The sequence below is a fragment of the Cheilinus undulatus genome, linkage group 9 (assembly GCF_018320785.1).
Source record: "Cheilinus undulatus linkage group 9, ASM1832078v1, whole genome shotgun sequence".
In the NCBI taxonomy this organism is placed as follows: domain Eukaryota; kingdom Metazoa; phylum Chordata; class Actinopteri; order Labriformes; family Labridae; genus Cheilinus; species Cheilinus undulatus.
The window spans coordinates 49,368,672-49,394,853 of record NC_054873.1 but is presented as its reverse complement, the minus strand read 5'-3'; the positions used below and the strand labels follow the sequence as shown (position 1 = coordinate 49,394,853).

Sequence of the window (26,182 nt, the reverse complement as noted above, 5' to 3'; positions counted from 1 at the left end):
AAACAACCTCAGAGGCTTGTAAATGATTAGCTATATGGAGTACAACCCCAATTAGAAAAAGTTGGGCTGCTGTATAAAATGTAAATAGAAACAAATTGTCAAACCAGAGAAGCCCATATTTTATTCACGATAGAATATAAGCAACATAAGATGCTGAAAAGGAGATATTTTACCATTTCATTAACAATATAAGCGCATTTTGAATTTAATGGCAGCGACACATCTCAAAAAAGAAGGGAGGGATCATGTTTACCATCGTGTAGCATCCCCTCTTCTTTTAACAACAGTCTGAGAAAATCTGGGAAGGGGGGAGACAAGCTGCTGGTGTTTTGGAAAGAATGCAGGCAAACATCCTTTGGACAGCTTGATTGGATCTGCGATGGCCTGGTTCAGACAGATATAACCATTGCCAGTGAAGTCCTAAAACCATCTCGTCACGTCATAAATTTTTCGTCTGAATTAGATTTTAAAGTCTTATTCAATAAGCTTAAAGCCTTGATAAAATAAGGTGCAAACAGCAATAAAAAAGGTTGTGCTTCATGCGTTTTATTCTAGTTTTGAGTCTGAATGTGAAGAGCTACCCGCACCTATATGGAGCCCAGCTCTGTTCACATGAGATGATAAACTAGTATGGGAGGGGGAAGAACCCAAAACTGAGAAGTGTGACATGACTGTTTGTTTAAAAGGAAGCTTCCTCCAAGACAGCAGCATAACGACCCAACATGTATGGAGCTTCTGAAAGCCCCAGACAGATCTAACCCCTGGTTGTATCAATAATAAAAAATATCAAAGTCAGATATGCTGACTTTTTGTACTCATAGTTTAGTCTCTAATCATGCCAAAACATTGTTTTCCTTATCACTGGAAAGTTTGTTGTCATACCTGCACACTGCAGGGCATGTGGCTATAGACATTTTCACAATAACACCAGTTTGCACAGAATAGGGAGAAGTTTTTCTATAAATACTTTTGTGAGTGAGGGCCTCATGGGCCTTTTTCCATTTAACTTTGTGACTTGGCTCAACTTAGGGGATCTGCTTTTCCACCACAACTGAGCTGACGACGTTGCATTTTGAGTCGATGACATCAAATAGCTGTGCCTCACTAAGCATTGTTTTATTCAATAGTTGGCATTTTTTCTACTTCTGTTGGTAATTGGCAGGTATTTAAAAGTTTGGTGCAGCAGTTGCTATTTAAACATGTCTGCAAGGCGTCCCTGGATGATGACGATCCACAGTGACGTCACTGCAGCAGGCTCAGAGGCAAAGCGGGCAGCTTGGGCCCTGCTCCAGAGCAGAACCATTCTGGGGACTGCTTATGGTAGCCTGACACAGCCAAACTAGTGATGGAGAAGAAAAAATAAGCACAACTTGGTTTGGATCGGTGGGGCAAAAATTCATTGTGGAAAAGCCCCAGAAGTTCCTCCACTAAGAAATGAGCTAAAGTGATGGCACTCTGCTGCACGTGCTCTTTAGGGTTCAACAAAATTGATTTGTGTGAGTTAGACAAAGTGCAGGAGACAACTGCAACTCTAGTTAATGAGAAACAAGAAATTTCACTTCAAGATGTAAAAATCTGATATGGTTGCACCTCATGAAGTAAGATTGAAAAGTGACTGAGATGCAGAAGACTGGTGTTAATGATCTGATCTAGAGTTCCCTCCACACTCCATCCCTGCCTTGTCTTTGCATGAAGCCCTGGTTCATCTTCAGGCTGCATAATCCATCCCTACACCACCACTAGCACTACACCCCCCCTTCATCCAACAGACAGAAGATAGAGTGCTGGTGTCACCACTTAGAGAGGTTGACAGAATCCTGCAGCACAGCAGAGCTGTCATTCAAGAGGCTCCTTCTTGCCTCAAGGTGAGCTCCTGCCTGCCTTCAGTGCCCCGTGAAACGGCTGGTGACAGCAGCCTGAGACGGATTCAAGTGGCTACACACTCTGTTTTTGACATGTTTGGATTCACACACAAGCAGAAACACATGTTTGTTTATGTCAAGTATGAACATGATTCCCTATTTACAGATTTAAAGATAACAATCGATGAGTCAGGAGGTGATTGGACTGTTCGTGAAAAGAAAACCAGCAATTTCAAATTATTTGTCTAAATAACCCAAACAGATAAATTTGGTCTCCTGCTGTGAGAAATCAGAGATAAAATTAGGACTAACACCTAATTTAAAAACTGCCTTAAAGGTACAAATACATACACTAACACATTTTTGCAATTTAGACAGCATGCAGAAGTCGGCCTGCAACTTTTGGTAGTTACACACAGGAAATTACCCATTTTGAGATTCAGATATGATACTAGTAACAGCAAAAAAATTTGATACCAAAAACAGAAGTCTTTGGGAACCATGTTGGATATTTTCATGTTTACATTTATCATGAGGCACAAAAAATCTCTTGTAAACAGTCCAAGGGTGCACTCACACTAGGCAATAGTGCTGCACGATTTGGTTATAATATGCAAGCAATTATACTGAACAACATTTTAGTTATAGTTGCAATTCTGATATAATACATAAGTTGTATCATGAGTCTACTTGTTTAGTTATGAAGAACATGAAGTTGTAAAAGTAATGCGTTCAAAAATCCACATAAGATATAAAAGTAAACACAAATAAAAGTTTTTCCTGTTTTAAAAATAAGGGAACTTGCAATACTGGAACTAATGTAAACTTAAAGGCCTTACTGCAGATGTTGTTGTAAACCTTTCAAGTTCTTCTTAATACATAAATAAATGCATACTTTTGTGCAATTAAGTAATTGCATAGCCTGACATCACAATTGCAATAACATTAACTGTGCAGAACTAGTGGACACCTAATTTCATCACTGTAATGGTTGCACAAATGCATGCACCAATGCACTCTGTCTTTACTGCACCAATGCTATTTAGACAGTGTGCAGTTTGCCATTTTATGCAGATATGATACTTATGAAAAGCATCAGATTTTGATACCCACTTGGATACTGCAGCAACAATAACAGAATCCTTCAGCACCCAATATTGAGTATTTTTCGTTTATATTTGTCATAGATTGAAGGCAATGAAAACAGTGGAAGGGCGCACTCGCACTACGGAATATGCACTGCCCCCTAAGCTGTCCTCAAAAGTCTGGTTTGTTTGACTGTTAAGTCCTCTATATAGCGCTGAAGCATGGTACAGTACCCTGGCACACATGGAAGAGGTGTGTGCTTCAGTACCTCATGGCTGTGTAACATGGACAAGACTTATAATCAGTACATCATGCCATGAGATAAGTGACTGTCCTGCTGACCAGAGGCTTTTTTACTGAAAAAATGCTGACAGGCTGCAGACAGAGATGGTTTTGTATCAGTGTGGTAGAAAAAAAGCCCTAAAAAACCCATACAAACAGGAAACAGAGTACTTCATTGGACACTGAATATAAAAGCTGTGAGGAAACCTCACTGCTCGGGGATGGCTTTGACTGATTCTTAGAGAGAAAAGGACACACAGCATGTGTGTAATCTTCCCCTGAGGTATTAACACATTCCAGGAAAGATACAGTAGACAAATAGGCTTGACCTGAGAAACTGGTGGTAGGACTTTTGCCCTCATTTATCCAAACTAGCATGAGAGCATACAGCAGAACTCTAAAGTCAGGTTTACGCTGAAGGCCTGAGGCAGGGTTCATTACCAAGCTGATGTGAGGATTTAAGGGACAAGCACAGACCAGCTTTGCTTCATCTCACCTGTTTCTGAAGCTGGAGAGTCAACATTTTCTTGTCCAGACAAACCAGCAGAGAAATATCACTCAACAGGATAACTAATTCAATCATTCTTCCTTCATACCGATACTTCTACCCATCCCTGTCGAGTCTTTTCCTCAAGCTAAAGCCTCTGTTATTGAAAACCATGAACTCAGATCTTTGACGTATAGATCAGTTTATCGTTTTACCGCTATGTTTTACATTACAAAACTGAAAGAGAGAATGACAGAAAGACTAAATGGTTGAATTTTTGCACTTTTTGTCACTTATATTTCAGGACCAAAATCTTACACGTATATTTGTAGACTTAAGCCACTGTCTTAAGTCACACCATCACCACCTATAATCTCTGTATGTTTCAAAGAGACTTAAACGTAAGATTGTCTTCCTAATGAGACACCAAGAGAACTTAAGAAACATCCTGCTGGCTTGTGAACATGAATGTCCCACTACAGCTACTCTACTTCACAAATACAACAGAAGATGCATATTTTTTTTAAACTAAGGTACTTTTTGAAACTTAAAGAATCACATTTCAAAAATTTAACAGGCACTATAGTTGAAAAGCTCCAACAAGACTATGAGAGTCTGAAAGAAAGCATTATGGACAGCTTAATCAAGACTAATAGCGTCTCTTTGGTGTCTGACCTTGTGCTCGATCATGCTGCTGATCTCCGGCAGGAAGTTCTGGCTGATGACGCGATAGAGGTGGCGGTCCTGTGGGGAGGTTTTGTCCTTGATGCTTTCGGCCAAATTGACCCACTGTTCCTCCGTATCACACACCAGGGACCACCGGCCTCGTTTACGGCCTGCAACAAGCAAAGAGGAGACAAACTGGCTTATTATTCAGGGCAAAATGTGTGGAGGCATTTATATCAATGAACAAAGAAAAAACACAGACAGCTTAAATTTATGAAGTCCTTTCACCTGTGTTGAGGTGCAGATCCTCAGGCTCATTTTCTGTCTTCTCTTCTGTGACCTCGGTCATCTCAGTTTCTACATCACTGAAAGGCCAAGACATTACAGAGTAATACATCAAACCATTTCTACAAAAACACTTAATTTTCGTGATTATGAGGCAAAGAACCAAAGGAAAAGTAAAGAGAAAGCTAAAAGCCAAGGCTAATATGTTAGAAGGTATTTAGTTATCTATCTTAAAATAAAATCAATTACAGAAACCTCAATGATTTAAGTCAAGACCTGAAAAGGATAAAGCATGCACAAACTAAACTAGCTGGTGTATTTTATTTCAAACCACCCAACAAGTAAAATTTGCTTGCCTTACTGGGATATAAATTTGATGTATTTCAAGCAAAGCTGGGCTTCCATGGTTTTTACATTTTAAAATGAGATGTTTATCTGGACCGGTCAAGTGAATGGAGCTTAAGGTAAGAATTAATCATTTTTTTAAACTACAGATTAGGCAAATACTCAGGTTTAGATTTTAAATTCTACCGTGTAACTGGCAAATACACAGTGCATTCAGAAAGTAATCAGACACTATCACTTCTTAAAATTTTGTCATGTTGCAGCCTGATGCTACAGTTGAAAAAAATCCTTTTTATCCTCAAAATACACTAAGTACCCCATCATGAAAGTTAAAAAAAATCTGAAACATTCAACCAGTACCAGTAAAATATGTGCCATTACAGGTTCATTGAGCAGCACATGCTACACCTCTGCAGTGTGACGTTTGCAGTGAAAATAAACAAACAAACAAAAAAAAGTTATTTGTTCACCTCAACTGAGGGTCTTCTAGTTGTCTCTTCTTTGGTGGTCTTCCTCTTTTCTTCTTCTCTGGAAATGCCAGCTCAGAGGATTCACTGAAGGGAAAAACAGAAGAACTCTTTAAAATTATAGCCTTTTCACATGGGTAATTAGCAAAGGGAGACCTCTATAATTAACCCTTAACAGGCCTGTAAATTAGTGTCAAACTGCTGCTGCGATTACACGTTTACTACATGCACACGTTAACCACTGAAAACAAGACCATTTACTGAGCATCCATTTCAAAGAAAGAGAGAGAAAGAGTCCAAAAGTGACCCCCCAAAGCACTTTCCTATTCACCTTTTTTGACTTTGATGAAAAATGTCACAGGGTCGAGGAAAGGTCAGAATAAGAGGGAAAAACAAATGCACTGATAATGGGATTTGACCAGAGAAACACCTGGCAGAGTTAAAGATGGTTTTATAATCTACTGATCATGGACTAAGAACATGCATCTGTTGGCATCTGTTTCTTTAACGCATTAGATGCAGATGTTGTAAAACCAACAAGTAAAAAATCAGAATCTTAATACCAATGAAGCACGGACTTTGTGAAGCATCAAACACACTTTATCACAGATATCCTTGTTTTATCTTATTATGCTAAACTACTCGTCTCATTTGGGGTCATGGGGGCTGGATTTGGCCCCAGCTCTCAGTGGAAAAGTGGGGCACACCCTGGACTGGTCACCAATAACAGGGCTGACATGCCGGACTATTATAGAGACACCAACAAACCTAGCGACCATTTCTTTGTACTGTGGGAGGATGCTGGAGTACCTGGAGAGAACCCGCGCATGCACAAACGCAAACTCCACCCTGTTCAAACCAGGAACCTTCTCCTGAGGCCACAGCACCAAACACTGCACCATCATGCAGCCTACAACGTTTCAGCGATAAGATGTAGATGGTTGTAAAAATCAGGACTAATACAGAAACCAATGGTTGAAATAGCAACGTAGCCTCTGGCCGACACTGGTTTACAGATCAGAGTTTGTTCAGGATGTGACTTTTTCTGCCTTACAAGAAAAGTCTTCTCTGAACCAGCTGTTAGGTGTGCTAAATACCTGCATGAAATTACACAACAGCAACACTCGCGACTGACATTGGTTCATTCCCACATCACTGACGATGGCCGATGTCTATCAAAAGGGCCTATACTGGCCCATATCGATGTTTAACTGCTGCATTTGTGCATCCCTAGCCTGGATGCAGTCTTAAAACCAGAGGTGACAGGGCGTTTGCTGTGGAACAGTTTACCTCTTAATATTAGAACTGCTCAGTCTCTAGATAATTTTAAATCGTTGCTGAAAACTCACCTGTTTGCACTGGCTTTTAATAGAAGTTGAGCTTGACACTTTGATATGCATTCCCTTTGATAATGCTGGATCATTATGATTTTATGAGTCATTTATTGTGCTTTAATTGTTCTGTCAAAGCCTGTAAAGCACTTTGGTCAACTAAGGTAGTTTTTAAATGTGCTATATAAATAAACTTTGACTTGAGTAAGATATTTAATGTCATAAAAACAGCAAAAATCAAGCTTTTAAATGGTAGTGATTAAACGTTCATCACTCAATCTTTACACTCCCAAAACAGCAAAACAACACAAATTCAGACTGAAGTATTGAGTGATAATTATCTTGAAGAGGACACTGACATCTACCTCTATCATGCTGATCCCATGTTTTTACAAAAGACTGAGAGGTGTGTCACTGTAAAATAAGTTCAGCAAAGAATCGTGGGTCATATTTCCCTCTCTTTCTTTCATGAAGAATGGTCCAGTGCATGCTTTGACGAAGAAGATGATAAAGGAAGCAATGAAGCTCCTTTTCTTTTCATTTGGAGAATTTGTCACGGCTGACACTTCCACGCTTTGGGGTCATTTCCCTCAGTAAGGAACCTTCTTAACTATTAGGAGACGTGTGAACAGACTCAAAGAGAGAGAAAGAGGACAGGCAGTGCCCTGTGTATTTTGGTTTTTACCTGATCTTCTCTGCTTTCCTCTTGGTTGGCTCTTCTTTGTACATGCGGGTGCCGTAGAAGTACCAGTAGAGGGCTCCATTTCCATCCTGCCCCAGGGGTTCGACCCTCAGGCTGTCTGCATCGAGGCCCTGATGGAGGGTTTGTGGGTGGGAGGAAAATAAATAGCACTTCTTAAATCATGTGTAGGACTCTGTTTTTAAATCATCAGTCATGTCGGATGATCTCACTGAGTCCTTTGAGCCTACACAGCGGTGAATCATGAGCGACACAAAGGCCTGTCAGTGTCTTACTCAGTGCATTCATTCGTTTAATCTGATGGATTATTTTAAAAACCTCATGTCAGGCTGAAATCACATGTGTCAGTAGTGATAACACAGAGAAAAAGGAGAGGTATCTTTTTTACATTTCTATCCAAAGCCATGTTAAATTTAGTTAGACTGCTAGAAGTCTGTTAGAAATTAAAATGTACATAAAATCTTACAGAACCTCCTCAGGCCACAGTTAAACACTCCTGTCCTGATAAATGATTCAGAGTGAAAAAGTCTTACGATGCTTAAATATTCACCAACCAGTTTGTATTAAACATTAGGACTTAATGGTATCAAATGCTTGAAGGGGAGAAACTATCACACTAAAGAATATTCAGTGCTGTTTTTCATCACTGCCCTCAAGCGTATGACTTCAGTTTTAACTCAGTTGGATCCACATAAAAAGAGTAAGTCCATTTTAACAGACTGCATACTTTTAAACACATCAGGTTCTATTAAACCACGGGTGGCCAACTGGCAGTCTGGGTGCCACATGCGGTCCACCTCCTCACTTTGTTGGTGCATTTTCACCAGGCGGTCTGGTTTCTGTTCTGTTCAGGAAAGTTTGGAAAAATAAACCCTGACTTTGGTTGCGTTTCCACCGCTGATGTCTGTTAAACCTTCTAACTCTGATGGGCTCTTTATAAAAATCAGATCATTGGCTTATCCCTGTAATAATGCTTCCTCATTTACAATACAATACAATCACTTTATTAATCCCCTAAGGGAAATTCATTTGTCTGGAGTCTCATCTATTTCTGGTAGAATTATATAGTCTTATTGCTGATGGTATAAAAGATCTTCTATATCTTTGTGTCCTGCAACGAAGAGAGAGGAACCATCCACCATTGTTGTTTTTTTCGGTCATTTAGGGTGATATGAAGTGGATGATTCATGTTCCCCAGAATGGCCTCCACCTTCTTCATTGTGCATCTCTCTACCACATCCTTTAATGAGTTTAACTTGATTCCAACCGCAGAGCCAGCTTTAGTATTTAGCATTTAGCACCACTTTGGCTTTTTATGCCTTTTAAACAACAACAAAAAACCAGAAAGTGAGCTATCAAGTCATCTGTCACTTGTACTCATGCTGTGATAGCGTTTAAAAGCTGTTTGAATTTTAAAAAAGGCAGCTTTTTCCCACCATCCATCCATTTTCTATGCCAATTAACATGTTTGGGGTTGTGGGGGGCTGGAGCCTATCCCAGCTGACACTGGGCGAGAGGCAGGGTACACCCTGGACTGGTCGCCAGACGGTCACAAGGCTGTCGTACAGAGACAAACAACTAGGCACTTTAACACTCACACCTACGGCCACTTTGGAGTCACCAATTAACCCAACGAGTATGTCTTTGGTGGCGGGAGAAAGCAGAAGTACCTGGAGAGGACCCACACATGCACAGGTTGACATGCAAACTCTGAACAGAAAGGCCCCAGCCAGGAACCCTCCTGTTGCCTTGTTAGGGAATAGTGCTAACCTCTGCACCAACATTCAGCCTTAGCAGCTTTTGGGTTTGTCCATTATTAGTAGGGCTGGGTGATATTGCCAAAAACGTGGTCATTTCACGCCCTTTACTGTATTGCTAAAACAATTAAAATAAATGTTGATCTTTGAAAGCGTGGGTCCAGGGGGAGGGTTCTTAGCTACAACTGGAGGGGGCTCCAGGGGAAAAAAGGTTGGGAATCACTTCCCTACAATTTTCAACAAATTGGCCCTTTGGTAGTGAGAATGAAATGAGTGTCGCTGATCCTCTTGAACGTACCTTCAGCAAGTCAAAGACATCTGCAGCATCCAGGCGGTAATCACACAGTCGGTGCAGCAGTTCAACCTGAGTGCGAGGAGGGAGATTCTCAAAGGATCCTTCTCTCAGGGGGTTAGGCTTCCCTTCCTCCAGCTCCCACCTGTAGCTGATGATGTCGTCCAGGTAACGGCTAAATGACTGGGGGCTGAGGGGGAAAGCACAAGAACAGAGGAGAGACTGTGAGCGAGAAAAGCAAGTCCCAAATGTTCATCATGTTGGCCCGTCCTCCTTTAAGGAGTCAAAAAGTGGCTTCGTGTCCAACCTGCAGCCTCTATATTTCTATTCATGAAACAATAAAATTTTAACTTGGACTTGCAGAAAGTGACTTATCTCTGTTCAAGCAAACACGGTGAAGCCTGGCAGCTCTGCTCCAGTGAAGGAACCTCCAAACTTAAAATAGGATATCAAACTGCAATTTGGATTCAAACATGACAAATACAGAGGCAAACTGGACAAAAGAGGCCATATCCAGGATGTGCCACATGGAGGTAAAATAGTGATGCAAGTACTACTATTTTAGAGTCAATTTTTAATGAAAACCCTGATATTTTTAATAATTTGCCTGGATGGAACATTCTTTGTACTATTTCCAACTACAGTTCTCTGAGAATCTCTTAAATGTCGAAGCAACATAGGTTTTGTTACTAAAATATCCCTCATGAATCAATATCAAATCAAATCAAGAATTGGAATTGAATCAATTCAGGCAATTAGTGGCAAACCCCAATCCTAGACGTGGGTACAGTTTACTCTTCCCTGTCAAATTCTTGTCTTTTTGTAAAACAAATCTAGTAAATCTAAGTAGTGTTGATATCTATGCACATCTAAAGACGGCCTTATCCAAACCAGAACCAGTGTTAACCAGTGTCTTAGTTTTAGTCTTTAAATGAAATGCATTTTAGTTTTAGTCACATTTTAGTCACTTCTATCCTTTTTAGTTTTAGTCGATGAAAACTCAAAACATTTTAGTCTAGTTTTAGTCCATAAAAAGTCCTCACATTTTAGTCTTTACTTTTAGTCCAAGCATTTATTCTCTTGCCTAAATCTGGTACCAAATCATGGCGTGTGTTCTCTGCACCCTGCCAAACCTGGGGTCCCTGCTTTCTACAGCTGAGAGGCCGAAAAGATACAGATGCATTGTTTCTTGACGGATTTACCCACAGTGGAGAAATATCATGGATTTTGAATGTCTGAAGAAAACTACATTACATTTTAGTCTAGTTTTAGTCATCACAGATCTATTTTTGTTAGTCTTGGTCTATTTTTTGTTATGGGAAAAAAGGCTGTCGACGAACAATTTTAGTCGTAGTTTTAGTCGACAAAATGAACACTAATCCAAACTGCTTTGCTGTTTACCTCTCCCTCTTTCACAAACTTTAGCTGATGTGTCACTCACCTATTTCAGCTAGTGTTGCTTGATTTGTTTACTCCGCTCTCCTGTTTTACAGGAACTTTGTTCATTTACAGTAACGCAAGGAACAAGATTATCATTTTACAGTAATGTGATTACTAATCTAGCAGCTAGGGATGGGAACAATTAATCGATGATCGATTAATTGGTCGTTAAAAATTTAATTGATCACAGGGAATTTAGTCGATCTGATGTTGGCATTTAATAAAGAGACTAAACAAGTCTTACTCTGATGTTGGCATTTAATAAAGAGACTAAACAAGTCTTACTCTGATGTTGGCATTTAATAAAGAGACTAAACAAGTCTTACTCTGATGTTGGCATTTAATAAAGAGACTAAACAAGTCTTACTCTGATGTTGGCATTTAATAAAGAGACCAAACGCATCTTACTCTGATGTTGGCATTTAAAAAAAGACCAAACGCATTTTACTCTGATGTTGGCATTTAAAAAAAGACTAAACACGTCTTACTCTGATGTTGGCATTTAATAAAGAGACTAAATGCATCTTACTCTGATGTTGGCATTTAAAAAAAGACTAAACGCGTCTTACTCTGCACTGCACAACAATATCTACCATCATGACATTGTGAGTGGGACCATGTCTTGTTTATGTTTAAAGGTGCAGTGTGAATTTTTGCATTTTGCATGTTTCTTTGGTGAAAACTGTGGCAAGCAGTGGTATTAAAAAAAAAAGTGTATCTGTTATTTGGTTGCTTCTGTGGCGTCGTAGAAACATTCAAAATGCAAAAATTCAAGATGGCGGCATCCGTGGAGGGGACCCTCCCCATGATTGCTTATTCTGAGTTAATTAAAAAAAAAAAACAAAAAAAAAACCCACATTTTTTTCAGGTGGATAAACACTAATTAGGATAGGCCTACCTTTAGACATCATGTTTCATTTAACCAAGTTTGTTTGTTTTACTAAATGCTACTAGGCTAAATATTACACACTGCACCTTTAAGAGGCTTTCGAAGGGTGAAAATAAATAAATCATTTAGAAACACACTCATTAGTTACCTGTTATTGTTATTTGTTTTTGTTAGGGAAATGTTATACATATATGCCCATGTATGTATGTTTTTATACATACATAACAATCAATTAATTGATCGTTAACATTACAGATGATCAAGTTGGCAGGTTTCTTCCGAACGCTCATCCCTAGTAGCTGCAGTGACACGTTACACTACTGCGTAAGACAAATACTATGTGATTACATTAACATTGTACTGCATTACTCCCAACACCGTCAGTGTGTGTCCTCTAAACCTAGGAAACAAAAGGGAGGCCTTGCTAGCCCACACATTCGAGACTTACTCAGCAGTAACATTAGTTTTTCAATAACCCAAACAAAATCTGGGAGAGGATACAAGCATTTAAATGCAAACTTTAAAAGATGACTAAAAAGTGACTTAAAATCTACCATTTATAAAGTTTGTGATAAACACTGTTTTTGGTTTCATACATCCAAATTGATCACAAATGTTGCAGTCCATGATTTTAAACTCTAAAAATTGTGTTTAATCTTAAAACTTGTGAAAACTACATTAAAGAGAACAGCTTCACCAGTGAATCCTTGTGATTTGGCATTCAATGTCTGAGACCTGAATGCATATGGTGTACAGAAATGTGAACCATCCCTATGTTTATAGATCTCTGCTGATCTCTGCTGATACTGTTTAACCCAACTCTAGATCACGAAGTTATGAGTAGAATCATCATAGATTTCCTAAACATTCAGATGTTTATAAACCCTCATTTGAGATATGCTTAAAAATACTTGAAAACAAACAGGAGAAAGTTTTCTCTGCCTGCTGGAATCTGTCAACATGGATAAATTTAACTGATTCAACTGCAAATGCTTTGTGGATGTTATAAAGACTGCAGACAATGTTTCACTATCAACTGGTGTCCCTTTTGTGGTGTGCAGCTTAGAAAACAAACAGAGTTCAAACTACCACAGTGACCGTTCAGACCGAGGAGGTGGGGCTGAAAACAGAGTAGTTTCTCTGAATGGGAGTGGGGTTGTATCTGTGCTATGAGAGGCAGAGCTGGTAAATAAACGTTGGTTCCGGTTCAGGTCGAGCCGATTAATCTGTACCTTTCAGTTCCAGCTCACATGAAGAGAACAAGAGCTGTGGGGCAGGGGTGAGCATCGACGCAGCGGCTCAGAGAGAGAGAGGGACAGAAAAAAATGGCTTATCTTGAAAGAGCAGCGTGCACTTTTCACACAGCTGCAGGCTCCCCTCCTCCTAGCAACCCCATCCCTCTCCTACTCTCTGTCCCTCCATCTCCCCGGCATCCTCCCTCCTCTCCCTCCCTCCCTCGTCTCCCCCGCTCCGGCAGAGCGTTTAACACGTGCGGATGAAAAGGGCAGCTCAGTGAAAGGCCAGTGCTGAGCAGCCACCCCCAGGATGCCAGCGCCTGTCCAGTCCAATAAAGCAGGTTGTCCTCCTGTTACCGGCTGCCTGGGCAGAAAAACTGGATCATTCCTGCCTCTCTGCTTATCGCTTCACTGGTACCACTGTGCTGCTCTCTAAGGTACTTCAATACTCATAATACCTCAAAGCAATCCCAGTTATTTTAATGATAAAGTATGGGAAAGTCCAAAGCTTTGCAATATTTCTGCTTTTCAGCTTTACCAAACCAGATAGAGTATTCAGTCTTTGCTATTTTACTGATTTATACTATCAAGATTCAAGGCTTGGAAAATGATGGTGTTTTTTAAGGCTAGTGGCTCATTTTGGGCCTTATATGCATGGTCCAGATGTATAAAATTCCAAAGGAATCTAATGAATACCTGCAAATCAAAGTTTTCAGTCACATGACCAACGCAGAGGCCAGAGGGGAAAGAAAGCATAGAATAGTAGCAGCTAGGGCTGGACGATTAATGGCTATTTAGATGTAATCACAGTATGTCTTACTGCAATTTTCAAACTGCAGAGGGTGCAATATTTATTTGACCTGAAACGTGCGTCAAAATACCAGTTAAAACATTTTTGAGGCAAAATGTTATGCTCTACACATCCTACAAACATTCAAGTGTCAGTTTTTCTGGAATAATTTGGAAAACATTGTACTTTATTAAATTTGCAATATCAGTAAAATTGATTGCAATTTGATATTTTTTCACAATTGTTCAACCTTTGTTCAATCTACCAAATATTGTGTTTGTTATACTGCAGAATGATTTATTGCTTGTTTGTTTTGAAGTACATAAGATGAGGAGCTTAAGAAAATAATCACATATCAAATTGCAATTGCAATATTGGGGGGGGGGGGGGAGATCGCAATTAGTTGTTTTTTCCCCAAATCATGAACCACCTGACAACCACAGAAAAACACAGGTATTGATTTAAACTGCAAGTTTTTGTCATTTTGGATCCTGAAGCCAGTTTCAGACTGGGTGTAAGTTTGCAGCTGCTGTGCGTGTCCGCTCTGGCTAGCAATGTCCAGGCTTTCATATCAAGCGTGTGCAAGCTGCATGTTGGCTGCTTCTCCCTGCTGTCACTGTCCAGTCATGCTTCATAGAGCCGAAAACACACTGGCGCCAGATTATCACATTGCATTATATGAAGCGCCTCAACTACCTTCATGAGTAAGAGAAAACACAATAAGAGCAGCGGTATTTAACCAGCAGCCAAGGCCTCCTGATTATAAGACGGCACTAAAACACTTTCTCTGTGCTCACTAACAGAGATGCTACTCCAGCAGCCGAGATGGACAAAACTCCTGTTCTACCAGGAAAACTAGCGAGCTGCTGCTGCTGGCCAGCAGTGGCACAGAGTGCTGCAGCATGGATTTGTCTATAGCAATGGAGGCAATTGTTTGGATGCACATGGGACAGCACTGGTGTGTTTTGGAAGTTTTACTTCTATGAATCTCCCTACAAATGACTTTTTTTCATTGCACAGCATAAATGAACTGAGAAAAATACAGAATAATAAGATTTGATCAGAACAAGAGGGGTTCTGCAAAATCAGGCTTTTACTTTGAACAGTAGAAACCAGAAGAGAACCTGTGCTTTGTTTATCTTACCTGTGACGATAACTGGTGTGAAAACAAAGCTTCACCAATACTTGAATTTTAGAGAACAAGTTTATCAGACCCATGCATTTTGGCTTGCATCCTTCATCAGGGTCATCAAGAAACACAATACAAACATATTCTATAGATGTGGATAAACATACCTGCTACAACAAGGTAAATACGGCTAAATATTGATCATTTTCATGTCTATTTTGGCCAAGAGATGCACACAGCTTATGGAAAAAAAATGACTTGGCACTCATCCTGGCAGTGTGAAAGCCCTAACTGGTTAACATGTAAACTAAAATGAAAATCAAGCCATGCTGCTGCCAAGACGCACTTCTCACAGTCTTTAACAGGCTTTTTACAGAACAGGGACACATTTAAACCACTAAAATCAGTAAAGTCTGAGCCAAAGCTTTGCTACACAGATGTTTACAAACTGGTATAGCTACAGTAGAAGAGAATCCTTCTCCTTACACCACTGCCAGAATGGAAGTCTACAAAAGGGCTGACAGTTTGATAAATTTAGTACATGTTTGGGTCAAAAATGCTGCTGTTTGGGAAGTGAAGACCAATAAATTCTTATCAAATTTGGTGAGTGCGTTAAAAGGTTACTTTAACATTTTGGCAAATTTGTCCATTGCCATAATCCCTATAGTCTTACTAACAGGTTTGTTACCTTTAGTTGTCTGTGGGCTGCCCAGTTCAGAGCTGCTGTGCCAACTCTATGGAGACAGACGGTATTTTTTGCTTTCCCTCATCAAACTCATCAAAATACACAATCCAACAACTCCAAAACGCTCTCGTGGACAAGTTGTGACCTGCACATTCACCACGCTATGAAATAATAACGTATAATTATGTAACATTACGACACATGAAGCAAATACTCGGAACTACCTCTCAGTAAACCACTGGGTGGAGTGACACAGTGTGTGCCTGTGGCAGTGCCGTAGTTACTTGGTAGTTCTGGCTTTGCATTTAACTTTAAAATATCTCCGTCTCGTAACATTCCATGATTATTTCATAGCGTGGTGAATGTGCAGGTCACAACTTGTCCATGAGAGCGCTTTGGAGTTGTTGGATTGTGTATTTGATGAGTTTGATGAGGGAAAGTCAAAATACCATCTGTCTCCATAGCGTTAGCTAGTGATGCACGATAAATATTTTTCTGAACCGATACCGATAACCAATGATTTCCTACTCCTGATGGCCGATAACCGATAATAACCAATATATTTTTTTCAATTGTTGATTTAACAATCAAAAGGTTACTTCGCACATCTATTTCTCTGGACAGGTGCGTCGGAGGGCAGGGTATCCAGCAAACAGTTCAAAGGTAACACCCGCACACTGTCCAACTTGCAAAAAAGGATGTATTTATTTACAATGTTTCGGTACTAGACCTTCATCAGGCAAACAGTTTGTTCAAAAAGCCATTTAACATGTCCTGGCGACATCATTAGCAGGACTTCTGTCATCACTGCAGGTGGAAATGGACACTTTCTCTCAGGGCAATTATTTTAAACATGCGCTCATTACACAACACTGTCTACATGACAGTAAAGCAATACCGTGGTTATTTCTAATACCCCCGGAAACAGTATTACCCCATTACCACGCATTTCTAACAAATACATCACTGATGTTTATGTTTTGGTATGTTGCCAACCTAGTGTGCATTTTTGAGAATGTGCAGGAGTTTGCCTATAATTTTAGGTCAATAAAAATCAGAAACAACCCAATACTAGGTGTCTAGGACTTATATTTTTTGTTTCAATGGTATCCAAAAAGTAATCAATAATGCTGTTTTCTTATATCCTTGTCAAAAAGGCTCATATTGTTATAACCATCCCAATGAAAGCCATCTCCCCTTTTGACAAGTTGGTGATGAAAGACCATGAAATCATCGCCCCTCCTCAACACTTGACTACTTCCATTTATCTTTGCTTTTATTGTTTTTGCATACTGGCACTGAATATTTTCTCTAACTGAACTTTTATGTTCACAAAATTCGGAAAAAGTGCATGGAACAATCACACTCCCGCTCACTTCCCCTTAAAATTTCCACCCATTTCCCAAATGTGCAATGTAGACAGAACTCTCTCTTTCTATTGGTTAAAAGGCTGGTAGATTATCAGAAGTTTCTGTACTTTTTGATGCCAATGATCATTAAAGAAATGGAGATTTGATCGTTTTAATCACAGGTATTAAAGGGGACTGAAACCACAATCCAAAGGCATGTTACAAATGTTTTGTGCAGTTTAGTGTGCAGATTATGGTGTTTGTCTTCAGTTTTTTGGAATCAAAAACAGAAACATTTAGCCCATACCTTTTAGTCCTAATAGACACTATAAAAGCTGTAAACAGTATGCTAATAAAGGTGTTGATCAGAAGCTGCTGCAAGATAAAGACAGATAGCAATGGAGATGGACAGTTTAGCTACCAGGTAAGAGTTCACCTGCATATTTTTGGGATTTAAAAACTCCAACTTTTCCCGTGCTGGGTGCCCAGGACTTCTAATTTTGTTGCTGTGGAATCAAACATGTATTGACATAGTCTGATTTTTTCCTGGTACAGTACTTAGGTTTAAGAATCTGTTACTATTCTCTCATGATGAACACAAGATTAGATTTGTAAAGAGGGAAAGACCCATGGAGCTTAAAATATCAGCTTATTTAAATATCAACCTCTGATGTTTCCTCATTTTCTCTCTTCATCGAAAGAAACGTTTCAGTGGCTTATTCCGTTTTCATGTAGCAACGTGGGAGTAGAGCATGATTTCACCACAAGTCAGGATATGATGGGTAAATTCTGACTCTTCAGCGATTTATTTGTTGTGACTCACACTTCCTATGAGGGTTCCTGGGAGCTATGACTAACTCAGGTAGTTTGACATACTGGTTCTACTGAGGCAGCCACACCAAGGTAAACCAAAATGTTTGATTCTGTTTCCACGATTTTCTGATCTTTGGAGGAAAATATTCAAATATTTCTAGCAGTGAAGAGTTGAGACCTGAACCTAAGAGAGCACATAGATAGATATTAACTAATACAAACACCCATGGTCACATTCAGCGGAGGGTCACCTGTTTACATTGGCACTGCTTGGACTGAAACCATGATCTTACTTTTCATGATGATTTCAGGTGTTTAAACACACAACCACCAAAACAGACTTCCTCTTTCTCAGCTAGTTCGACCGCCATGTTTGTTTCCATAGATGAAAAGTTTGCCGGTTCACAATAACAGGACAGGATCCCTCTAAATTCTTTTTTAAATTTTCTGGGTAATAATTTCTTAAAGTACATTTTGGCACAGAGCTATGAAAAAACAGCTTTATGAATACCACAGAGGAAAACAATCGCCATTATTTAGCCTGCTCTAATTTAGGGATGTAACAATCCATCAGTGCACACTGATACAATGAGTGGTTGATCAATTACCCAATCTGATTGATAGAAAGTCAAAATATGGTCTCTTAAGCTACAATTTTGTTTTTTAAATTCTTCCCACACACCTGTTTATGTTGAAATGATCATCAGATATCGTCAAATATTATATCAGATATGGATCCCATGCTCTTGAATCAAATCAAAATCATATTGTGGCAGATTTGAGATATTAAAAAATCATAAAATTGGCTAAATAATCTATATCAGGGGTGTCAAACTCAAGACCTAGGTCCGGCCCGTGGAACAGTTAAATCTGGCCGGCAAGATTATATTCCGTTCTAACTGGCCCATCAGTCTGAGGTCTGCAGATTTCTTCGAGTCTAAAAATGTGAACTTATCCTTGATGAATTAAGATATCCTTGTTAAGTCATAAAATCTGAAAAAGTAAGGAGTAAAAATAATTAGATAAGAAGTCAGGAATGTGGGAAAAGAAAAGTATTTGTTTTTTTAATTTCATATTTTCAATTTTATATCTCACAATCAGGACTCAAACTTAAGATTGTGACTTTTTATTTCGTACTTTGACCATTTCAACTCAGAAAGTCATATTTTGACCTTTTTAACCAATTATTTTCTGTTTTATTTATATTATTTATATTTTCAACTCCTAACTTTGACTTCATAATCCCGTAGTTTGAACTTTTAGACTCACAATTTAAAATCTTGAATCATATTTTGACATATTAAACTCATGATTTTGACTTTCTTTCGAATACGTTTGCCTTAAAAAAAAAAAAAAAAACAACATTATTTTTGACCTTTTGAACTAATAAATTTACTTTTCTCAGATTGTGAGCCTTTAAACTTATTTTTACAATTTTTAAATCTCAAAATCACTTATAATCAGTGCTCAGTTTTTTCATATTTTATTTCTGGTGAAATGAGGTTGACAGTTTCCGGTTATAAAGGTGACCCTGTTAGGCCCTCAGGTTAGACCTGAATCCAGGATCTGGCCCCTGTTCTATATCATATTGTATCGTGATTTACACTCCCAATGTCAGCAGAGCACCACACCTTCATACCACTGTTTTCACCCACTTCGGTTAAAGATCTTCATGTCATGCTGTTTACAGAGGTGGAGACGGGGGTGTGGTGGTTCAAATTCACCACAAAGAGAAGTTTAACGAATGCAATGTGGAAAGCAAGCGCCTGATTCAACCTGATACAACACAGTGGGTGTAATACAATAGCTGACACCTGCATGCTGTTAGGACAGACTGTCATGCAAGCATAGATTTATAAATCTTAGACTTACGTGATGTCATTTCGCTGGTAGCATCCCTGCAACAGACAAGTGATGAGATCGCCAAGGAAGTCCAAGTCCTGCTCTGATAGGGCTTTCTCCAGCTCCTGGACAAGCAACAAAGAAAGAGGAGGGTCAATGCACATGTTAAGCACTGTTTTTAGATAACAGATTAGTGGTAAATAGATATAAAGGTAAACTTTTACAGATATAACACGGTGATTCTCGGCTTCACAGCAATAGAATGAGCGGGTGTTTTGGTTTAAGGTGAGCAGAGGTAGACAGCAGGAGGGATGGCTGGAATTTGCAAGTTTTCTGATTTGGGCTCCTTGGTTTGCCGGTGGTTGTTTGGCTGAAGCCGAGGTTCAAGTTCAGCCGTGACCCCTCTCTCTCCTGCCTGGCTTTGTGTTTGAGCCATTGAGGTTTTATGAAGCGGCAGTAACCGGCAGAGCAAACTCTAAAAGACCTGAAAGCACCAAGGAGAGACGGCAGGCAGCACCGGCCCCCTCCTCTCCTCTGCTGACCAACCAAGACAGAGCACCCCACACGGACTCCCAGCATGCACCGCTCTCCCCAGTGATACCCAGAGGCTCTGCAATAGAACAGGAGGGGAGAGAGAGCGAACAGGAGGCTGAGAGGGCAGAAATGCAAATGTAAAGTGCTCCGTCAGCCAAGTGTCCATTTCACTTAAAGCCCCCTTTTTGTAGGATGCAAAGCAGCCCCTTCAGACTGAAGCCGACCGGTCGCTCTTTAGAAAAGAGCATGACTGACTGCAGCTGATCTCTCCTCACCCTCCTGATCCAAGCTCTCACAACAAAACAACAACAGATCCAAACTCTGTCCCTCTGTCACTCTCTCTCTCCCATAAACATCCAAGAAACTTATGCTGCTGGAGAAACCCTAGTTGAAGAGGAACTGATCATTATTAGCAGATTTTTATTGAAAACAAGTCATCACTGGATTGGAATTACACAACAATCACCTGTGGTTAATACTCTGGTGTCTGCAGCTGACAGAAGCACTTGGTGTGCTGTGTAGTGTAATTATCTAACTAAACTGCAAGTGTATGTGAAGTAAACTCATCAGCATTGTGAATCACCTTTGACAATCAGCTTGAACAAACAAACAAACAAAAAAAAAAACAATGAACCTGTCTGCAGGTCACTTTACAAATCCACTGAGGCAGCCATTGTAAAATCTTCCAAACTTTGTTTTGTGTCCTTTAGTTAAAAATATTAATCCGATGTTGAAATCCATGTAGAAACCAGCCACTTAGTAACCTGACACGCCAGATGGATTTGTGTCACACATCCATCTGGAAAACCTTCCATAGACAGCGCTTGGGAAAGGGCATAGCCTTTGGAAAAAAACTCTGAGGGTGATTTAGTTTGGCTACATTTATTCATTTATCTTTTATATTTAGCATAGGGCTAAATATAAAAGTCAGTTGGTTGGTCGATATTCTCTTATCTGCTAAAGATCCTGCCGGCCAGTTGGTTGTGGCACCTAGCTGACTGAGAGACACGCAGCATGAGACAGAAAAAAGCAATACAGTGCTGGGCAATCCATGTAAGGAGGCACACAAAATGATGCAGTTATATACTGATTTTTTCACAGCAGTTACGTTGTGAAGAACTTGTAAACAACATATCAAAATCATCATGAAGATGCATGGTGTTTGTATTGAAGTAGCGCTGTGAGTCTCTGTTAATTCACCGGTCAGCAAATACAAAAAATAAGGCCCTTTATCGTCTCAATGTTTACATGCCAGCGTTAGTGTCTGTGACAGGTAGACGGAGAGCAGAAGATAGAAAAGACGATGTCTTCTGGTGGTTATGTCTCGACAAGCAGACATTTTTCACCTCACTATAGCACAGGGGTGTCAAACTCAATCACAGCAGGGGCCAGACTCTGGATTCAGGTCTAACCTGAGGGCCTAACAGGGTCACCTTTTTAACCATAAACTGTCAAGCTTGTTATACTGGTAATAAATTATTAAAAAAAAAAAAAAAAAACTGATGATAAATGATTTTACCATTTAAAAAGTTGAAAAGATAAGTTTAAAGGCTCACAATCTGAGAAAAGTAAATTTAATAGTTAAAAAATATGAAATAAAATTTGTAATCATGAAATTAAAAGTTAAAATATGATTTAAAATTTTAAATTGAGTCTAAAAGGTCAAACTATGGGATTATGAAGTCAAAGTTTGGAGCTGAAAATATGAGGTAAAATACAAAATAATTGAATCTTAAAGCTCAAAATATTATGAGAAGTCAAAATTATGAGTTGACACGCTCAAACTATGAAATTAAAACATAAATTAATTTCTTTTCCTACATTCCTGACTTCTTATCTAAATTTTACTCCTTACTTTTTCAGATTTTATGAAATAACAAGGACATCTTAAATCATCAAGGATAAGTTCACATTTTTATACTTGAGGAAATCTGCAGACCTAAGACTGATGGGCCAGTTATGACAGAAATATGAGATCATCTTGAGGGCTGGATTTGGACCCCGGGCCTTGAGTTTGACACCTATGCCTGATTAAATAAAAGCTGGTCTGTGTGTGGGTGCAATTTCAGTTTTTCTTTGATAGACTACAGGGCTAATTTAGTGTATTAAGCTCAATCAATGAGTGTAATAAAAATGCTGTAAATCAATGCACAATAGTGTTTAATAATCAGGATATCATTTTCAATCCAACAATCGTGATTCTTGCCATAATGAACTGATGTCTTCTGTAAAAAGGAGATTTAGATTTGGTGTGAAACTTGATTTTAAACAGTTGATTGGAGGTGAAATTCTTCTTCCCATCAACATTAAATAATTGCATTAGTTGTGTGATACAGCTGAGTTAATGTTCTGAGACTTATGCCTTTTAATGATTGGACTATTTTCTCTGTTTTTCCTGTCAAACAGGCTTTTGGTTCAGCCTTCTAATAATTGTGTTACTCAATTCCCATAAATACACACATGTAATCACTGAATCATCACATTGTATAACTTAGTAGCCCTTCCTGCAGGATACTTGTTGTATTGCTCCTTCAGAGGTTTTTGTTCTGCTGTGTTGACTGAATAAGACTGACCTCTGTGCTCCTTTTATCAGGTTATACTGCCACCCATAGGACGTCTCAGTTCACTTCAAAGCTAAGTACACCGACCAACAGATAAACCTGTGGCACCTGCACCAAAATACCTACACCAGATCCAGAACATTTCACTCCGTCATTCTCGTAAACATTTGAGAAACAAACACAGCAGGCTCAAGAGAGTCCAAAATTATATCAAAGACAAGGAGGCATGTTTAATTGTTGTACACTCGCTCATGTCTTCCCAGCATGCCTCTCTCTCTCCCTGGAGGAACCAGGTTGAGCTCAGAGGTCAACAAAGGTCAGCGTACACGCCTCTCGGCCACAGAGAACGACGGAAACCAGGAGCCGGCGAGTCAGCGCGATGAAAAACAGGAGAGGAGGAGGGGAGAAACACACAAGAGGTTGAGAAAGAAGTTGAAAAACAGGATGAGTTGAATGTTTCTGCTTGAGGTTAGAAAAGAAAATAGAACGAGGGATAAGTCAAGACAGCGTATTCCTGCTTCTGACTCAGACACCAGGAGAGCGAGTTTGATGACAGGAAATAAAAATCATTCATGTCCCATGACTTAAAGGAGGAACAGGTCATTAATTTTAATGAGGTCGTTCTGAAGAACAATTAAGTAGCCTACACATCATTATAAAACTAATGGTGTCTTTACACATGCACAAATCTCCTGAAAATTTCCCTGAACCTTCAAGGGGAACTGAATGTGTGAATGCAAATGGCGAAAATTTCACTCTGACTTTCTCCTGCAAGCCCCCAAATGAAATTCACACATGAAGTCAGGTTGTGCTAATGTTTGATGTGTAGGAAATATTCAGGAAATTTACCACAACTCAAAGTCCAGAGGAGATGACATTTATATCACATTATCTGAATATGGCAATAAATCAGCTTCATATTTTTTCCTGCTTGCCAATACGTTCTTTCTCTTATACCATGAACAAGTCCGATCACATTTAGCAATAATGTAAAGGTAAAAACAGGCCCTTGTCCGTTTGAAAAGACTAAACACACCATTGTTTACATCCAGAGGAAGGCAGCAGTTCTCTCAGTCCAGGGGATGGTTCTTAGAGCTGTCCAGGACATCTGAGTGTTTACACAAGCAAACTAGTGTGAATAAATGCCTCTAATAACCTGTTCATACAATGCATTAACAGGGATTTATATCCATGGATATGTAATGGTAATCCTTAATGCCTTGTGTGGACATAAGTCAATGCATTTTGAAAACAGTTCAGATATCTGATAGTTCAGAGGTGGTCTGGGGTGCCTCCATCCAGACTGGACTGGTTATGTCTATGTGAGAGTTGCTTTAATCTGCTAGTAAACAAAAAGCATGACTGTATTTATGTCTGTCCAACCTTGCTCAATGTAATGGTATCGCAGTGTTTTAAAAATCTAGACCATTTGACTCAAATCAGTTATTCATTCGGTACAATTTTGACTTTTTTATATAAGACAACAAAGAGACAGAATCTCAAACATCCCATGGCTGACAGAGGGAGCCAGCTGCTAGAACCAGCTCATCCAACAACACATCCTGCTAAACCGTCATCTCAAATTCAGTGGTAATTTCAATCCAACCAGTCCCCAGCAAGATTTATTTTCTAAATAGTGCATCAGTGTGTCCTTTAAAAGCACGTTTATGACAACACAAGAGAGAAAAGCTGTTAAAGATGCACTGGTAGCCTCTTAGCCTCGTTGCTAATTCACCCCATTCACTCTTATCACCAGCAGCTCCACTGCACCAAGCGTGTACTGTAGTAAGAGAGCCAAAGAAATGATGTATGGGCTGTTGGTATAAGAGGCTGGCAAGCGAGCTCTGATGTCAGGTCACCACTGAAGACATGTTGATAATGCAAAGTACGGGCACATTTTCGATTAACTGCTCAGCCCTACAAGCCAGTGAGTTTTTTCACCATCCCTTTCATTCTGTGCAGTTTAAAAGGCTGAAAAAAATGTAGCTAATACGTTGATCGTCTAGTGTCAGGCCAGTCTTAGACTACATTGCAGGAGTTTGCCAGCTTTTGAGGAAAATAAAAACAAGAAACTGGCATATAGAGGGGGACTATGACTTCTAATTTTGCTTTCATGTTATTAAGATGGGAATTAAAACTGTATGCTCTTAATTGGGTTTTTTTACTCCCCAAAATGGGTAACTTCTTGTTTCTAATAAAAAAATATTGCAGACAAACTCAGGCACACAGAGCTCTGTCTTAATTGAACAACTACATACACCCACGCATTTGTGCATTGGAGACTGTAGTGCAGCTCTGGCTCAGACACTTATGGTTAAAAATGACTCAAGATTTTATCAGCGAAAGATACCAACAAATGTTTAATTTACAGAGAGTGAACAGTTCTAAAACATATGTACTATCAAAAAGCAATCACTTTGATAGCAATCCTACAAAAACTAAAAAAAAAACAAACACTGCCAGTGAAGAACAAGCCGAAGACAGGCAGGCAGAGTTTTGACAACAAAGCGACTAAACGTCCGAAGGGCTCCTCCAGTGAGCACATGTACCATGGCTCACTTCAGTCCATGCAGTGTGAAGTCTACAGCAGCAGAAGCATGTCAACACAGCCACCAGCTCTGATTACTGAAGGATAGAGAGATAGTGTGCTTCTGTGAGTGTGAGAGATCCTGTGTCATGCACTCTTCCACTTCCTGGTCCCCTGTCAGGCCGCCTCTGAGCCGGAGAGGGCCCATCCATCAGAGACGGGCTGCACTTTGATCACACTTGGAAAAAGCTGGGGGCCAGGGCCGGGGAGAGAGCCGAGTTGAGTGCGACGCAGCAAAGTGGAGGGCCTCGTTTCAGCCCCTGGATTAACACCGCCCTGCTCCACCTTTGAAGTGCCACATGGCATCTCAGATGGCAGAAGGAAGGGGAATTAATGTGGTGTGCGTGCCCTTTCTTTAGCCATCCATCCAGCCGGCCAATCCCTCCTTGGCCTGCTGCTAACACACCATCACTCTGCTTTATGAAGGGCGGTGAGGGACACTGCAGCTGGAAATGTCCTATGGGACCCTTTTCCCTTCAGAACCACATACAACTGTCTAAATGTCTCATACTTCAATGCTAACCTTGTTATTTTTTACATATCATGTAGTATTATCAGTGAGGCCAACAGCTGGAGTTAGCATTAACGGCATCTGTCCAATCCCATTACAGTTTTACTTGGCTTACTCTTTTACTTAACGCATTATACTCCTATTAATCCTTTATTTAAGTCTCTGTTTCCTTGAATTTCAAACACTTTATGGCACACCTTAAGTTGCTGTCTGTCACCTAAATCTAAAGCTCTCCCAGGTACATTTTTCTGTACTGT

General features: G+C 39.7%; 1 protein-coding gene across 1 annotated transcript in view; it reads right to left on the bottom strand.

Moving 5' to 3' along the window:
* The window catches only part of LOC121515368 (cat eye syndrome critical region protein 2 homolog), a 91,377-nt gene that overhangs the window by 26,852 nt on the left and 38,343 nt on the right, over positions 1-26,182 (bottom strand). Inside the window, exons 2-7 of the mRNA XM_041796086.1 lie at positions 19,763-19,857; positions 9,567-9,750; positions 7,497-7,624; positions 5,484-5,567; positions 4,672-4,748; positions 4,393-4,553 (exon numbers count right to left, since the gene is read on the bottom strand). Of these exons, the coding sequence (XP_041652020.1) occupies positions 4,393-4,553; positions 4,672-4,748; positions 5,484-5,567; positions 7,497-7,624; positions 9,567-9,750; positions 19,763-19,857 (729 nt within the window). The remainder of the gene's footprint in view (positions 1-4,392; positions 4,554-4,671; positions 4,749-5,483; positions 5,568-7,496; positions 7,625-9,566; positions 9,751-19,762; positions 19,858-26,182) is intronic.